At 43.7% G+C, this 13,888-nt stretch overlaps 1 protein-coding gene across 1 annotated transcript; it reads left to right on the top strand.

Moving 5' to 3' along the window:
• The first annotated feature begins 55 nt into the window (after positions 1-55).
• On the top strand, positions 56-8,703 carry popdc1 (popeye domain cAMP effector 1). Its single transcript, XM_082550713.1, has 8 exons — positions 56-175; positions 1,765-2,016; positions 3,034-3,158; positions 4,068-4,255; positions 4,392-4,500; positions 5,167-5,334; positions 5,438-5,579; positions 7,219-8,703. The coding sequence occupies exons 2-8, from the start codon at positions 1,788-1,790 to the stop codon at positions 7,341-7,343; spliced, it is 1,086 nt and encodes a 361-aa protein (XP_082406839.1). The 5' UTR covers positions 56-175; positions 1,765-1,787; the 3' UTR covers positions 7,344-8,703.
• Positions 8,704-13,888: the final 5,185 nt, after the last annotated feature.

Raw genomic sequence — 13,888 nt, 5'->3', positions numbered from 1 at the left:
TGATCTGTCGCCCCCTGTCGGAGCTCTTGGGCACTGCTCTCGCCTTGTTCCCCTTTTAGCGTTTTCCTGTCAGCTGTGTGGAATGTGAGACGCACACAGCATCAGAGGCTCCAGCTATCCGGCCGCTTTCCCCTCTCACTGCTGTCCAGAGCTCCTCCGGCTGCTCCTCTGATCGGTAAGTGAAGAAGTCCTCACTTTTACGGGCTTTTAAGTTGAACCTAAGAAATTCCAGCGCAGCTGCGCAGCTGGACCATGTCTATTTCTACATGTGAGCTCTGCGCGTGCTACAGCTGCTGTACAGAAATATTCACTGGCGTCCACATTTACAGTCAGATGTTGATAAAAGAGCTTCTTTACCATGAGCTGTAACGCGTTGTGTAATCTGACTACTGCTGCGTAGACTGTAAGCTGTACTTTCCCACCGGCGTTGAAAAGACAGAAACATGAATTCATTCATGACTGTAAATATGCAGCTGTGTATGTGTGCGAGTCTTCAATGACAAACATGACGGAGCTCAGCTAGACCCAGTGTAGGAGCTCACTGTTGCGTTCACTAATGAATAAAAACGAGAGGGACAGTTTCTGTCGCGAACCTAAACTTAGCATCAGTAGAGTGACTGTATGACTTAATGAAGGGCAGCTGGGTTTCAAACAAACCGAATTCTAAAATAAACGTGTCAGGGGAGATTTGTGACAGGATAGCAGGAAGGCTCCGAAACCAGTGAAACCAGCTCTGACGTATGGTGTGGACACTGTGGGACCAATTAAAACCACAGGAAGCTGACCTGGAAGTGGCAGTGGGAAGATAAGATTTTTGTTGGGAGGGACCAGAAAGGATAAAATTAGAAATGAGTATAGGACAGCATATATGAATAACAAGCAGAGAACTAGTTTCACTTTAAAGCCGAGTCTGGTCCACCTTTGTTGTCCTGGAGTGAAAACAGATGACAGTTAATTATGCACGTATTTGAAACCATCTACTTTACTCTCAGATGAAATTTCGAAATGGAGATTTTGTCAGGTCCTGACATCTAAAAGACCCTTCAGTTCATAGAAGTAATAAAAGAATAAAAGCTGTTATTATTATCATGTCTGGTTTTTCCTCCTGGTCATTCCCACAGTTTCAATGGGAAACTAACCTGTAAGAACACTGGTTTGGTTCAGTTCGAGATGTTGTCCTCAAATTATTTTTGTAGGGCAAATGTTCACCGGTGTAACTGACATTCTCGTTTGGTTTAATGTTACATTGAACAATGTTTAGTGGATGAATGGGAGCAAAATGAGAAGTGTTTTGTCCACATGGAGGAAAATGTTCTAGCATTCGTCTGCCTGTGAAACGCAGCAAACATCATGGTAAGTATTAACGTGCCATCCTGGAGGAAGGGACTCGCTATGCTGCTGCCATACGTGACACTGACCCCAGCCAAATGCTAAACCAGTGAAACTACAGTTGGAATATATTTAAAGCCCTTCCTATTTTGGAGCGCGTCTCATTGTTGGCTGCTGTTAATTCCAGTAACACCAAAGCAGCTGAAGTTCACTAACAACCCACTTCACTCCCCAGATCAGTTTAGCAGACTCGATGCTGTACTCTGATTAAAAGTGTTCCTTACATTGTTTGAGAAGTATATTAACATACAAGTACCTTAAAATATTAGAAGCAAAGTACTTGAATAAGTATACTTAGTTACCTTTCACAGCTGTGTAGTTTGTATGCTTTGAACAACCATCCTCCCACATTCACTTGTGCTCGCCTTACTCCAGTGTCCAAGGTGCCTAGCCAAAGGATGTCCTCCACCCCAGATGGGCCCACCCTCCTGCTCACCACGCTGTCCTCCTTCCCTTCTTCCATCCCGGCCGCCACGTCTGCAGATTCAAATGCCACCTCGTGCCAGGAGTGGGAGCAGACCCACCACCTGCTATTCCATATGGGAAACCTGTCCCTGCTGTTGGGCCTGGCCATCCCGACTACCTTGGCTCTGCACATGATCATGCTGCGCCTCCTCCTGACAACAGGTCAGTTCACAGCTCGTTCCCGTGATGGGATCCAGAAGCAATGTAGTGGGGAAGATTTAAGGAACATAAAGTTATCACATCGTAAGCAGATGCGTATTCTGAGTAAAAGCTGCCCGTGCGTTAGTAAACTTCTACCAGGACAGGCTTGTTGACAGTTGACTGTAACGCTGGCATTTTAAAGATTTATTGGAAACTGTTCTGCACAAACAGGGGAGACCCTAAAAGGCTGTGACAGTGGGAGATAAAAGCAGGATGGAAAAAGCACTTCCAACATGTTTATCTTTGCTTGGCAAGAGAATGGAGACAGGAAGCAGCAGGACTTATTGAGGCTGTGGTTGTAATGTTGACAGCTCCGTTATTTATGCTGCTATTTTAGAGCAAGTCAAGTTTCAGTCTCTCAGAGAGCGAGTAAAGGAGAGTGCTGAAATGTGTAAGGCAGCAGTTTTGGTGGTTTTATCATAAGACTGGATGGGTAATCATTATATAACACCGAGTAAGACATTTATTCATGTATCCAGACGAGCACATTTCTAAATAATTGTCATGATGTCTAAAATCAAAATATGTGAATGCAATGATTATGAATTTGTGAGCGATACAAAAGTAAAGTTTTGGACAATACTCCCATATATGAGCTTAGAAACAGAGCAGTGTGTGGCTCAGCGTTGTCCCGTAAGTTTCCCATAGAGCGATTTATTTTAAACGTACTACATTTATGGAACAATTAGACTACCTCGCTTGTTTGTCTCACTGCCCAAAGCTTTATTATTGTTTTGCTGGCAAATTCAGATTCTGAAGTTCGAAATGTGCAAAAGATAAGTGAACAGAAGAAATAAACTGGGAGGAAATCATAAATGAATGGTGGGGTGGCTCAAGACTTTTGCACAGTAGTGTACATTAAAGTAATTTCTGATATTACAACCATACCAGATAATTTCTCCAAGATAAGATGAAGTGTTTCTTGTCTCAGCGTGGTGTGTAATCAAGTGCAGTGTGTAAGTCGGGTTGTTCTTGCAGGATGTGGTTTATTCATCGCGTGGGCCACGCTGTTCAGGTGCAACATGGATCTAATGGTGTGGAACGTGGTCTTCCTGGTGATCAACTTCGTGCACCTTTTCTACCTTTTGTATAAACGCAGGCCGGTGAGTTCAGCATCAACATCACTCACATTATACAAGATCATTGCAGGCCGCCCACGTGTGCTCATCAGAGGAGCAGTGGAGCTTCTAGCTAATAAATATGGGTTCAGTTCTGTTTCGTGGTAACACAATGCGATTATGTCTGCAGCAGCACACACCTACACTTTGGAGCAGCAGACAGGAGGAGCAACAAAGTGCGGCTGTAGTTGTTTTTTCATCAGAGAATTAAAGCCTTTCATTCATTAAAGTTCAAAAAACATTTTTATAACTTTTATAAAAAACATTTTCTCTCGAGTTACTTTGATTGTCTTAATAAGTGACTTGACATAAAGGACTATTTTTATTTCTTTCATTCTTTAATTAACCAGGAAAGTACGAATAAAGCTTTTTTCATAGTGTCAGTGTCTGAAGTGTTTCTGAAATATATCTGGAGGACAAATTACAGCTGTTCTGGAAACTTGCCAGAGGTGTTTTTGTCTTCGGTGCAAACGAGACACGACTCGAGTGTACAAACTGTGGAGGCAACAGAATCATCCTGGTTATTCATGCGCTGCTTCCCTTTTCTTAAATGGTCAAACTCTCTGTGTGTGAGGTTTTGGAAACACTTTTGTGACTATTTACTCTTTATTCTCTTTATTTGTAGTACAACAGTTTTAAAATGTATCCACACAAAGTAGCTAAACAAACATAGTAAATATGCAGAATGCCCCATTTAAGAACAATATGCATCATGTTGTTGATTCATTAACTTGTGAATTCATATAATTCATGTATACTTATTATTTTCTATACCATAATTTATAAATGGCTCGTGTCATTATCCCAACTAGGCCTGTGCTTCAGTGCGCTGGGCTACACTGACTGTGGATGAATGCTCAGGTCAGACTAACCGTCTCAAACTGTTGCTGTCAGATTAAGATTGACAGGGAGCTGCGGTCAGTCTACAAGAGGATGTTTGAGCCTCTGCATGTGCAGGAGGCTTTGTTCCAGCGACTCACGGGACAGTTCTGCACCATTCAGACGCTGAAGAAAGGCCAGGCCTACGCTGCTGAGGACAAGACGTCTGTAGACGAACGCCTCAGCATTCTGCTCAAAGGAAAGTATGTGCTGTTTGTTTCCCTAATGAAAGTCACATAGGTCTGACTAATACACACGATTAAGGTTATTATTTTAACACCGTGCTTTTCTGATTTAGTTGGTCAGAATTTTGAATTTCATTTTTTTTGTGTGTGATAGGATGAAAGTTTCATACCGAGGCCACTTTCTGCACAACATCTATACCAACGCATTCATTGACTCTCCAGAGTTCAGGTCCACTGAGATGCACCGAGGAGAGAAGTTTCAGGTAAATTCACTTGCATGGAAGCTCTGACATAAAGGATGGACATCGTTTGCAGGGCCGATTTCCTTCTCTGGCTGTAAAAACATGTCTGACTTTGCAGAACATGAATATTCAATAAAGATTTAAGGAGGTCAAATTTCTTTAAACAGAGCTCTGGAACATCATAAAGTTTCACATGCATGGCAATTCAATGTAGCATATTTTTGAAGTACTAATACTACTACTACTACTACTACTACTACTACTACTACTACTACTAATAATAATAATAATAATAATACTAAACATAGTAAAATAAATGTTCTTTTGCATTCAGAAATAACAAAAAGCTTTTGAGAAAGTTGTCATAAAATAAAGCGCTTAATTCAAAAACTTGTGGAAAGGTATCATTTGACTTTCCCGTCTTCTTTTTTCCTTAACTACACTTCATGTAAGCAGTCTGAAGTAATGTTAACTTTAAATCCTCTGAGGTCTCTGAACGTTCCCTTACTCATCTCCTTACAGACTTCTGTTCAGCCATAGACGCGCAGAGACGGCACAGTGTCTCAGTCAATCTGTAGATAGACGACGAGAACAATCAGGCCCAAGAAAACCGTGAAACGAAGCATATAAAAATATGTATCCCTGCCTGTGGACACCTTAACACTTGTTAATGTGTCTGATTGACAGGTGACCATCATGGCAGAAGAGAACTGCAAGTTCCTGTGTTGGTCGCGAGAGAGACTTACCTATTTCCTGGAGTCAGACACTTTCCTTAATGAGGTTTTCAGGTTCCTCATCGGCAAAGATATCACCAACAAACTGTACTCTCTGAATGATGCCACACTCAGCGACAAGGTGAGTCCCGCTGGTGTCGATTTATTGGAGCATCTTGTTTAATGTGACAGCTGTAAGAGTGCTCACTGTGCTGACGAGGATGTTGGTCATGGATATGTTCTAGGCTGTGAAGAAAATGGACCGACAGCCCAGCCTGTGCTCCCAGCTGTCTATGACGCAGGTGAGAAACAGCATGGCGAGCAGCAGTGACACCGACGATGTTCTCAACCAGATCCTACGAGGTGGATCTGCTGGATCATCACTCCGTGAGTCTTAATGGGATATTTACTCTGTCACTGCAGCACGTGCTACAGCAGCGATCCACAGCTCTGCCAGTGTTCCCAGCAGCTCAAACGAGTGGGGCTCCCTCACTTCCTCCATAAATGTTCAGTGATGTTGAGGTTTATCTTTGGACTTCTGCATGTTGCCTCCTCGCAGGCTTCTGTTCACACGCACACATTTATATTTCTAAAGGTGCTGCTGAGATGAAATCCTCACCAGATGTTGGTAACAATCCATTCAATCCACACGTGAAAATTAAAATATGTTTAACAGTGAGAAACGACACATGAACACAGTGAGGTGCAAATAGTCATGAACTCTGAAATCCTGGCTCAGCTGCAGAGGGCTGGTGCAGTGGATTCAAGCGGAGGCTATGGCCACCTTGGGCGCCATGCAGATCCTGGTCCACGATACACTGGTTTGACTCGAGACGTTGTTGGACGCAGAGCGGATGGAAATTAAGTGTGTGCATGGGGATAGTCACATAGATCCCACGGTGCCAGTGGAAATAACGTATACATAGACTCGAGGCTGTGGTTTGACAAGTTAATGGGGCAGTGTGAAGAGGTGCGCTCACAACGTGTAGGGACATGTGATGTTTGTGCTGCGCTCAGTGGTGATGCAAAGTCGTCTAACACTGCTGATTCTACTGGTAGGGCAGATTGTGTGCTAGTTTGGGCCATTAGTGGGGGTCCTGTTCGAGCACACTGGCATGGACCCCATCATGGCATCATGGCACAGGGTATCGCTTTCATAAGTTCCTTCATGAGGACGAATGCAGTTGGGATCGCTGGCTGGACCCTGTGTTGTTGGCACTTCGGGAGGTGCCCTAAGCATCCATGAGTTGCTGTTCAGCAGGAAGCTGCAGGGGCTGTTGGACCTTAAAGAACACCGTGAGGAAGGTCCAAGCCCGGGTAAGAGTGAAATTCTGACGTTCCTTGTAGCACACCTGTGCATCAGAGAGGTTCCTGAGGCAGGCGGGGCTCACAGCCAACCTGAAGAAGTGTGCGGTTGGATGGAGGGAGGGACAGTATCTGAGGTCCCACTTGGGATGGTTGTTACCGACATCTGGTGAATTTTATGTCAATAACACCTTTAGAAATATATTTCTTCAAAAATTGGTGAAATGTTTACTCGCTGTATGTGATGTTAAAACAGTTCTTCTGTAGTGCTAGCTAAATGCTGTACACACGCTTAATGTAATTGATCTGTGCAGCATGAATGCATAAAGATGAGAAGGGGGAAAGGATGCATGGTAGGATTGTAGGATGACATTAAGTAGCAAATATTATGCTGCTGGCTGGAAGCAACGCAAGGGAATAAGATAGCAGTGAAGGAACACACAGGTGGACTGTCTTATGCAGAAAATGTCATCTGAAAGGTAAACTGCATGGTGGAGTCAGCAGAGAATTCATTTCATTCACTTTTGTCCTATAACACCAAAACACAACACAGTTGCCTCAGGGAGGGGCGCCCAGCTGCAGTGGATGATACAGGACAAGGACACCCTGTGGAAGAGAGATTAATAATAACTAATGATTACATGCAGAGTGCTGCATATGCTCACACTTCAGATTGTTTAGCCACAATGTTCCATATTTTTTTCATTTTGTGTTTTTCTAGAGATTTCACCCGGCACCAAAGCATCCTCAAAAATGAATCCTATAGAAGAAGGCATGGAGGATGACGTGTTTGAAGAATCGGCCTCGTCTGACCACATGCCCAACACTTCCACTGAGAATGTGTAGCCAGCAGCGCCCACAGGGGCATACTATGGAGTCCAACACAGCTGACACAACTTTCCTTGTGTTAGCTTGAGGGAACGCAAAGCCCCATCAGACACGATGGGTATCATGACGGTGGTTGTCAACTTATGTTTCCTCACATAAAAATGTGCATCTCATGTGTCATATGTCTTTTCATCCCTGTGACTGCAACATACTAATTAGGAGATGTTATCAGAGAAGAATCTTTAAAAAACTTCAAAAATATAACTACAATGTAATATTGTTGCAAATAGGACCAAAGTTAATGCTGCAAACATCTTTAATACAGTGATTTAGCACAAAGTAAACCTTTTTAATTGAGATAATATATTTATTTTACCCCTGAGTGCGCTCTAAAGCTGAAACTTCAAACTGGATCGATAGCGTAATAAAGGCTATAGGAGCAGTTCAGGCAGTATAAAGGAGACACGTAAATCTCAGAAGGTTGATTATGTTCTCTCACTGAAAACATCCAGATGAACAGAATCAACCTTTAAAGTATAAAAACATTTATATATTTTCTGCATCACCAACTGAGACATACAACTTAACAAATTTCTCATATAAAATTTATTCTCCCAGAATCCTTTTAAGAATCAGTGAAACATGGTACTAACTCATTTTAATCTGAAACTCTAAACCACGGAGTTTACAAAGACAGCCACTGTCATCATGCAAACCTCTGTGTTTAAGTCCAACATAGCTCACTAACCCTTAATCTTGCTTCATAGCACATCACTCAGCTCTATAGTCTATAGATATGTTTAGCACTAACTGGGATAGCTGCAGCTCAGGAGGCAGAGCAGATGGTCTACGGTTGGCTGGTTTGATCCCTGGCTGATCTCCAGTCTGCACGCTGAAGTATCCTCAGGCAAGATACAAAACCCAGAGTTGCTCTCTGATGCACTCATCAGAATATGAATGTGTCATTGTTAGATAGAAAGCACTTAGGCTTAGAAGGTCTTGCATGAGCGGATGTGAATAGATGACTGAGGCATGCTGTACTGACTTTGAGTGCTCAAGTAGAAACTGTTCATTTACCATCAGTACATATTTGTCTCAGACCTGAACAAACAGCAGCAAAGTTGATACATTATGTCATATTACACTATAATGTTCTTAGTTCTTACTGCAATTGTTTCATTTGGAGTTCACTGTGTATTAAATGTATGTGATCACATGTATGTACAGTGCATCCAGAAGGCATTCACAGCTAGTTCCATATCCTGTCATGTTACGGTGCTTTTCCACCCTAAAACCCTACACACATACCCCGCAGTGACAAAGGGGAAAATGTTGGCTTGAAAATTCTTCAAAATGTATTAAAAAAAACAAAAACGAATTACATGTGCATATGTTTCCATAGTTTTCACAGTCAGACCTGAGCTAAGGAGCATCCTGTTTCCACTCAGTATCTGTCACATGTTTCTACAACTTTGTTGACCGTCGTAAATTCAGTTAATTGGACAGGATTTGAAAAGGTATGCATCTGTCTATATGAGGTCCCCTAGTGGACAGTTTATACTGAAGCACAAACCAGTCCAGGAGTCTAAGAAGTTGCCTGTACACTTCCAAGACAGGATTGTAATTGAGGCCCAGATCGGGCGAAGGGTACATTTCTGTCACATTGAACAAATGTTGGACCTTTTTTATTTTAAATTCACTTGTTTTCTGTGTAGTTAGTCATGCATTTTTAAATTAAATACTGTGAAGATATCCACACAAGCTTTGGTGTAGAAGTGGCCGTAATAATACTGCAAAGATCTGATTTCTGATTCACTGATAGTGAAGAAACGCACACATCATGGGAAGCAGCAGCCTATTGCAGCGACACTAAGGGAGGATTCGGGGTCACCTGATCCAGCCCTAACTGTGTCAGCAAAAAGGAAAGTGTGCTTTAAGTCTGCTCTTTTGGGGTAATACGGTACTGAGAGTTCATTAAGATTTGAGCCCTTTTTGGAATGATTAAACTATTTTTAGGATTTAAACCCTTTAAATCTCAGTTTAAACATTTGAGTTACTAAATAATTATTGAAAAAAAACTAACAGAAAGCTGCTTTTTTCCATATAAATAGTACGGGAGTGGGACGCTGGTGCTGATTAGAGTCTTGGACGTTTCAAAGATCAGCAACAAAACTGATTTTCATGCATTTTCGTTCTTTTGTATATATGGTTCCAGATACTCCCTAAAACGTTCACCTCAACTAAAACCACATGTTTAATCTCTGCCATTGCAGTGTAAAACAGAAGTATTGATTCCTTACTGGAGGGATGGATTTTGTCATTTAAGTTATTTAAAAAAGTTACAGAATTACTGAATCTAACACAGAGCATGAAGTTAGTTTGTACAGTGGGTCAAACGTCATCCTGCTTTACGCCTCCTTGTTTGTTGCAGACTAAATATATATGATGGATGAAAGTGGAGCTAAAGGCAGAGGAAGAAGGAGATGCTGCGGCTCGATGATGACAAAATGTCAGTCTACTGGAAGTGCAAAATACTACAGACCCCTGGCGGCATCGTGGTGGGGGGCGGCATCACAGCAGAGTGAAGCTGACCCCCCACCCACTTGAAACGTAAAGGCAAATAGGCGGAGCGGTTAGTGCTACGTTTGTGCAGATTTGTGCAGGTAAAATTAGCGTTTGTGCTGCTACGGTTTTAAAGATATTAATGAAAATGTAAAGGTCAACCAGCCCCCCCACATTACCCAAATCCAACAAAAGTGGTATCAAACGTTTGTGCTACGTTTAAGATAAGATAAGATAAGATAACCTTTATTAGTCCCACACGTGGGAAATTTGTTTTGTCACAGCAGGAAGTGGACAGTGCAAAAGTTATGAGGCAAAAATTAGAATACAATAAGAATAAATACAGTACACAGCTGTACAGAATAGAATAAAATACTATATACAGTAGAATAAAATAAAATAAAAATATACAATAAGATAAAAATAGAATACGAATGCTATATACAACTGAGTAAAAATACAACGATGCCAGAAAAGATTATTGCACTTAGTATTATTGCATATGTATGGATGTGTGTGCTTGATCAGTTAAAGTCTTTATTATGGAGTCTGACAGCAGTGGGGAGGAAAGACCTGCGAAATCTCTCCGTCCCACACCGTGGGTGCCGCAGTCTCCCACTGAAGGAGCTGCTCAGTGCTGTCACAGTCTGCTGCATGGGGTGGGAGACGTTGTCCAACAGGGATGACAGCTTAGCCGCCGTTCTCCTGTCACTCACCACCTCCACTGGGTCCAGAGGGCATCCTAGAACAGAGCTGGCCCTTCGGATCACCCTGTTCAGTCTCTTCCTGTCCCCAGCAGAGATGCTGCCGCCCCAGCAGACCACACCATAAAAGATAGCAGAAGCCACCACAGAGTCATAGAAGGTCTTCAGGAGTGGGCCCTCCACCCCAAACGACCTGAGTCTCCGCAGCAGGTACAGCCTGCTCTGCCCTTTCCTGTAGAGGGCGTCTGAGTTATGAGTCCAGTCCAGTCTGTTGTTCAGATGAACACCAAGGTACCTGTAGCTGTCCACAGCCTCAATGTCCATACCCTGGATGTTCAGTGGTTGCAGTGGAGAATGCTTGTGCCTGCGGAAGTCTACCACCAGCTCCTTGGTTTTACTGGCGTTGATCTGGAGGTAGTTCAGCTGGCACCAGTCCACAAAGTCTTGAGTCAGTCCTCTGTACTCCTTGTCGTCCCCATCAGTGATGAGGCCGACTATTGCAGAGTCATCAGAGAACTTCTGCAGGAAGCACTGGGTGGAATTGTGGGAGAAGTCTGCAGTGTAGATGGTGAAGAGGAACGGAGCCAGAACCGTTCCCTGTGGGGCCCCCGTACTGCAGACGACCCTGTCCGACACACAGCCCTGAGTCCTCACATACTGTGGTCGGTCGGTGAGGTAGTCCAGGATCCAGGTAGTGAGGTGATGGTCCACTCCAGAGTTCTCCAGCTTGTCCTTCAGAACCGAGGGAAGAATAGTGTTGAAGGCACTGGAGAAATCAAAGAACATGATTCTCACAGTGCTTCCAGCGGTCTCCAGGTGAGCGAGGGAACGATGTAGGAGGTGAATGACGGCATCATCCGCTCCAATGCCAGGCTGGTAGGCAAACTGAAGTGGGTCCAGTGATGAGCTTATTAGGCGCCGAAGCTGAGCCAGGACCAACCGCTCCAGGGTCTTCATCAGGTGGGATGTCAGAGCCACCGGCCTGTAGCTGTTGAGGTCCTTGGGGCGTGAAGTCTTTGGCACTGGTACAACACAGGAGGTTTTCCAGAGCTGTGGGACTCTTCCCAACCTCAGGCTCAGGTTGAAGAGGTGCTCCATCACCCCACACAGTTGGTCCGCGCAGGACCTGACGACCCTCGAGCTGATGCCATCTGGGCCCGCTGCCTTCTTGCCATTAATCCTCCTCAGTTCCCTCCTAACCTGGGTGGTTGAGAGAGACAGGCTGGAGCCTTGTGTTGAGTGTGTATTGGATGCTGTTGTTGGGGGTGGGGGGGAGTGAGCAGGGTGAATAGAGGAGGTGTGAAGTGTCTGAGGTGGAACAGCAGCAGTGGGGGTGGGTGAGTCTGCAGCCGATGTTGCAGACTGCCTCATGGCTGAGTCAAATCTGTTGAAGAAATGATTCAGTTCATTTGCCCATCTCACATCCCTCCCAGGCAGAGAGTTCTGCTGTTTGTGGCCTGAGATGGTTCTGAGGCCTCTCCAGACTTCACCAACGTTGTTTTGTTGAAGCTGGTTCTCCATCTTCTGCCTGTAGCTCTCCTTCCCATTCCTTATCAGTCCCCTCAACTCTCTCTGCACCCTTTTCAACTCCTCTTTGTCTTTGGATTTGAAGGCCCTCCTCTTCTGCTTGAGGACAGCTTTAATTTCTGGGGTAATCCAAGGTTTGTTGTTGGAGAAACACCGTACAGTCCTGGTAGGTACAGTGTTATCCACACAGAAGTTTATATAGTCAGTAATGCATGTAGTAAGGCTGTCGATGTCCTCTCCATGGTCGTCACAGATCACCTCCCACACAGTCGACTCAAAACAATCCTTAAGAGCCTCCTCGCTCTCCTCTGACCATCTCTGCACTGTGCGGGTGGCTGGTGGCACCCTGCGCACTAAGGGCTCATACACAGGGACAAGGTGCACCAGGTTGTGGTCAGATTTGCCCAGTGGAGGGAGAGGTGATGAACTGTAAGCCTCTTCTGCATTGGCATACAGTAAGTCCAGTGTTTTATTGTCTCTGGTTGAGCAGGTCACATACTGGGTGAAGGTGGGCAGTGTGGAGTCCAAAGAGGCATGATTGAAGTCCCCTGATATTATGAGAAGGGCTCTCGGAGATTGTGTTTGCAGTCTGCTGACCACTGAGTGGAGAGTGTCACAGGCTGCATCCGCGTTGGCCGAGGGGGGGACATACGCTGTTATTGCGATAACAGCGTATGTGCGTATTTGCTGGTTTGTGCTGCAAAGATTTTCGTTTGTGCTGCTATCATTTTAAAGATATTAATAACAATTTCTAGAGGTCATCAGAGGTCAACCAGCCCCCCCACATTAATTAAATCAAACAAAAGTGGTATCAAACGTTTGTGCTACGTTTGTGCTGGTTTGTGCTGCAAAGATTTTCGTTTGTGCTGCTTCTGTTTTAAAGATATTAATGAAAATGTAAAGGTCAAAAGGTCAACCAGCCCCCCCACATTACCCAAATCCAACAAAAGTGGTATCAAACGCTTGTGCTACGTTTGTGCTGGTTTGTGCTGCAGAAATTTTTGTTTGTGCCGTTATTATTTTAAAGATATTAACAAAAATTTCTAGAGGTCAACCAGCCCCCCCATATTAATGGAATCAAACAAAATGGATGTCAAACGTTTGTGCTGGTTTGTGCTGCAAAAATGTTTGTTTGTGCTGCTAACATTTTAAAATGTTTAATAAAATAACGTCTTGATGCGTGCTTAATCATCCAGGTAAGTAAATCCCAAAAGGTTGATCTTTCGCCATCCTACAATGCTGTGATTGTAGCCATTCCCCACTTTCTGTGAATGGTACTCATGGCCATTGATCAATAGGCTTTGATTAGTTGTCATTGATCAATGGTCATAAGAATTTGCATACTAACAATCATGGAATTAACCCCCCGGCACATTGTTCATTCAGTGGCGCTAGTTTCCTTCACTATGCAAATGTACTGTTTATAAGGTTGGGGAAACCTACAGTCAGCTGAGACTGAAGAAGTCACTTGGATGAGTGACGAAACGTTTCTCCAACTGAAAATGTCCAGATGAACAGAATCAACCTTTTGGGATTTACTTACCTGGATGATTAAGCACGCATCAAGACGTTATTTTATTAAACATTTTAAAATGTTAGCAGCACAAACCAGCACAAACGTAGCACAAACGTTTGATACCACTTTTGTTGGATTTGGGTAATGTGGGGGGGCTGGTTGACCTTTTGACCTTTACATTTTCATTAATATCTTTAAAACAGAAGCAGCACAAACGCTAATTTTACCTGCACAAACCAGCACAAACGTAGCAC

Source organism: Aulonocara stuartgranti (genome assembly GCF_965226115.1).
Source record: "Aulonocara stuartgranti genome assembly, chromosome: 11".
Classification (NCBI taxonomy): domain Eukaryota; kingdom Metazoa; phylum Chordata; class Actinopteri; order Cichliformes; family Cichlidae; genus Aulonocara; species Aulonocara stuartgranti.
The sequence above is the reverse complement of the archived record's forward strand: the minus strand, read 5'-3'. Positions and strand labels throughout refer to the sequence as shown.

Excerpts from the sequence above, each read along its gene's own strand:
- popdc1 (XM_082550713.1), top strand. The coding sequence starts at position 1,788 with ATGTCCTCCACCCCAGATGGGCCCACCCTCCTGCTCACCACGCTGTCC. Across the intron at positions 2,017-3,033 it reads GCGCCTCCTCCTGACAACAG|GATGTGGTTTATTCATCGCG; the intron begins GTCAGTTCACAG and ends TTGTTCTTGCAG. Across the intron at positions 4,256-4,391 it reads AGCATTCTGCTCAAAGGAAA|GATGAAAGTTTCATACCGAG; the intron begins GTATGTGCTGTT and ends TGTGTGTGATAG.